At 60.3% G+C, this 3551-nt stretch overlaps 1 protein-coding gene across 1 annotated transcript; it reads right to left on the bottom strand.

Annotated features, from left to right (window-relative positions):
- Positions 1-1089: 1089 nt before the first annotated feature.
- Positions 1090-2953, bottom strand: BHLHE22 (basic helix-loop-helix family member e22). Its single transcript, XM_069853113.1, is given in 2 exon segments — positions 1090-1674; positions 1676-2953. Coding segments are annotated over 2 exon segments (906 nt in total). The 5' UTR covers positions 2068-2953; the 3' UTR covers positions 1090-1160.
- Positions 2954-3551: the final 598 nt, after the last annotated feature.

The following is a 3551-nucleotide window of genomic DNA, read 5'->3' as shown; positions in this document are numbered from 1 at the left end:
AGCTATTGCTTTGAAGCCTTGTAAAAGTAAATAGCTATTACGGGTTATAATGCAAAGAATACCCTTTCAAAAATTAGTTGGTTGAGCAATTAAGAATACACCTTTCCTGTAATTTTTGGACTGAAGCAATTTATTAAAGCTCAATTTAAATACAGGGATGATGCAACTTAAAATCCAGATGACCTTTCATAAACCTAAGCAGCTCGGATACATCAACATTTCTGGTTATACGTTGTTGGCAAATAAACGTTTTAAACACTTGGCACACAGTTTAAGTTAATCCATAAACAGAATTTTAGAAGCATTTAAAGTAACTGCACGTAAGACCCGTGACCTTAACACATGTTAAATACCGTTGGCGTGGAAGGGTCATTTAAAGAATAACAAATAAATAGCATGTCTTGTTTATACATCATCGCAAAGTGGAAAGAAACAAGGTGCACATAAATATTTCTTTAAAAATGCGATACTTTCAGCCACACTGAGTAGGGGGGTTGATCGGTTATTTTTGTCTCTTTTTTTTTTTTTTTAACTCTGTCGATTTTTTTTAAGTCACTCTCACCAAACTTTGCGCATTTTCACAGGATCAAAGTTTAGAGACGATAAAAAATACAAAGTCTTCCAGAGCAACGGTCCAAGTCTCTTTGTTTCTGCGAGTCGCTTAAATAATAAGTTTACATTTCAAGTTTGTTGGTTTCCTGGCTCAGAATAATAATAATACGGCTAATAATAATAATTAAAAAAAAATATCTATGTTCAAGTGCCCTCTCTGATTTGTCCCATCCAACCCCGCGCCCGGGCGGCCGCAGCCCCTTTCCCCTGGCCGAGACCGGGACCGGGGGGGGCTCTCCCCGGCTCCAGCCCCGGCTCCCCGCCTGCCCGCCGCTCCTCGGCCTCCCCTTTGTCCGGACGCGCCGGCGGGAGACCGGGAAGAGCGACACCCCCCCCCCCCGCCTCCCACCCCGGGCAGCGCTCGCTCCCCGCGGCGCCCGCGCCCCCGCCCCGGGTCCCGTGGCGGTCCCGTCGCGGCGAGGCCGGGCGGAGGGATGCGGGGGCCGGGCGGCGGTCAGTCCCTCCGCCGCCCCCGCGCCCCCCGGCCCGGCCGGCGCCGCTCCCCGGGGCCGCGGATCGAACCGGGGGAGCGGCGGCGGCGGCGGCGCTTAAGGCTTCTCCGTGCACTGTTTGCAGAGGCTGGAGGAGACGCTGTTGAAAATGGCACATTTCTCGGGGCAGGAGGTGGCGGGGGGCAGCCCGGCGCTGAAGGGGTAGCCGGCCGCCTGCTCGTAGGCGCCGAGGGCGGGGTGCAGCGCGGCCGCCGCCGCCGCCGCCGCCGCCGCCGAGCTGGGCAGGGAGGCGGCCGAGATGGCCTGGCCCTGGTTGAGATAAGCCACGAGGCGCCGCATCTCCTCCAGGGCCTGCGCCTGCATCAGGATGTAGTTCTTGGCCAGGAGGAGCGTGGCGATCTTGGAGAGCTTCCGCACCGAGGGGCTGTGCGCGTAGGGGATGACCGCCCGCAGCTCGTCTAGCGCGTCGTTCAGGTCGTGCATCCGCCGCCGCTCCCGCGCGTTGATGTTGAGGCGCAGCGCCTTCTGCTCCTTGGACTTCTTGCTGCCGCCGTGCCCGTGGCTGTTGGAGCAGCCGCCCTCGGCCGCCTTCAGCCCCCCGCCCCCCCCCGCCGCCGCCGCCGCCGCCCGCCGCCGGCGAGGCGACGCGCGGGTCCCCCCCGGCGCCGCGCAGCACCAGCTCGCAGCGGCCGTCGCTGTCGTCGTCGGGGCTCTGCTCGCCGCCGCTGCTCTCGGCCACCGAGCTCCGGCTGGCGCTCTCGCCGTACTTGACGCAGACGGAGCCCGGCGGCAGCGCCAGCGGGTCGCCGCCGACGCCGGGCTGCAGCAGCGCCTCGGGCTCCGCCGCCTCGTAGCAGGCGAGCGGCGAGGGCTGGCGGTCGCGGGGGTGGGAGAGGTCGAGCCCCGGGGGCGAGCGGAAGGCGGACTCCATGCGCTTGGCCGAGGCGGCGAGGCTCTTGTGGAACAGGTCCTCTTCTGCGGGCAGCCCCAGCGCCCGCTCCATCGGCGCCCCGCTCGCCTCCGCCTCCTCCGCCCCCCTCAGCTCCCGGCCCGCTCCTCCAAGGCTCCGCGCCGCGGCGGGCGGCTCCCCGGCGTCCCGGCGGCGTAAAGCGGCTCCCGGCTCCCGCCGGGGTCGTGCCGTGCCCGGCGCCGCGGCTGCCTCCGCTCCGGCTGGTGGCGGCTCCGGCGGCTCCGGCGGCTGCTGCGGCTCCGGCTCGGGCTGCGGCTCCGGTCGCGGCGGCGGCTTCGGCTGCGGCTCCGGGTCGCCCTCAGCAGGCGCCGCGCTGGGGCATTGTGCGCTGCCAGCGGAGCCGCTTCCACCGTTTATCTTGCTTGGATTCACCTTCAAGAGATTTCCGGACCCATCAACCGGCAGCCGCCGCAGACGGGGGAGTCTTTTACATCATTATCTCTGAGAGTAGGTTATTATGAAGAAGACTCGCCTGTTGGGACAGAGCTTTCTACCCAATCAGGTTAACGTTTTAATTAATAGGATTAAAACGGTAACAAACAATCCCAGGCGCTATCTGGCCCTGAGTCTGAATAGTTTCATTTCCCAGGTCTGAAGACAGGCAGCAGCTAGAGCTTTATAAGAGGCGCCTGCTCCATTATTCTCCCTGCCATCTGTATACACAGCTTAACGCATATGTTTGCAAGACGTTGTGTCCTGTTAGTAACCCAACAACTGCCTTTAGCTTGACATGTGTGGCGACTTTCACTCATCAATGAGCACACTAAAAGCCCTACTTAGATCGAAGGATGTTCTTTGCCTCCTTCAGCAAATTACAGCCCTGCGCTGCAGAAAAGCTTCGACACTTCCCTTTCCGAGCTCTGCCAGCAGACTTCTGCTAACTTAGACGAGGAGTCGGGAGTGACACCCTCTCCCCCGACCCCAGCCCACCCACCCCCTGCATTTACATTAACTTATAGCCCCCTCCCACCCCCACCCGTCTTCGCGAAAAGCAGCGCCTGGGAAAAAAAAAAAAAAATTAAAACCCCGGACCAACCCGAGCTGCCGTGCGCACTCCTGCCCACCGCCAAAATCCACCTTGCTTCCCTGGGAGGCGAATGGTCCCCAGCCCCCTTGCCTCCCCCCATTCCCCCCCCCCGCTCCAGCCAACGGAGACCAAACTACGGGGAGGCTCCCCTCCTCCTCCCCTTCGCCGTTTTCAAGTAGCAGATTGCCGCTTTAGAGTGATTATCCCCCGTGTCCCTATAAAAACTATAAAGCCCCATCCGTTACCTTGAAAATGAACCGATCTGGGGAGAAGGGAGGGCGGGTTGAGAAAGGGCAAAACGCACCAAACTTTTTTTTAATCATTATTATTATTATTATGATTGACCAGCTTTTTGCAGATCTCTCCCTCTGGCTCCACCGGACAGGCAGGATCCCCCCAAACGTCGGGATGCCGCCGCCGCCGGGGTCAGGGGGGGACCGGCCCCAGCGCCCCGGTTATCCCGGGCGTACCGGACCCCCGCTCCCCTCCC

Source organism: Phaenicophaeus curvirostris, chromosome 3 (assembly GCF_032191515.1).
Source record: "Phaenicophaeus curvirostris isolate KB17595 chromosome 3, BPBGC_Pcur_1.0, whole genome shotgun sequence".
NCBI classification, from domain to species: domain Eukaryota; kingdom Metazoa; phylum Chordata; class Aves; order Cuculiformes; family Cuculidae; genus Phaenicophaeus; species Phaenicophaeus curvirostris.
The sequence above is the reverse complement of the archived record's forward strand: the minus strand, read 5'-3'. Positions and strand labels throughout refer to the sequence as shown.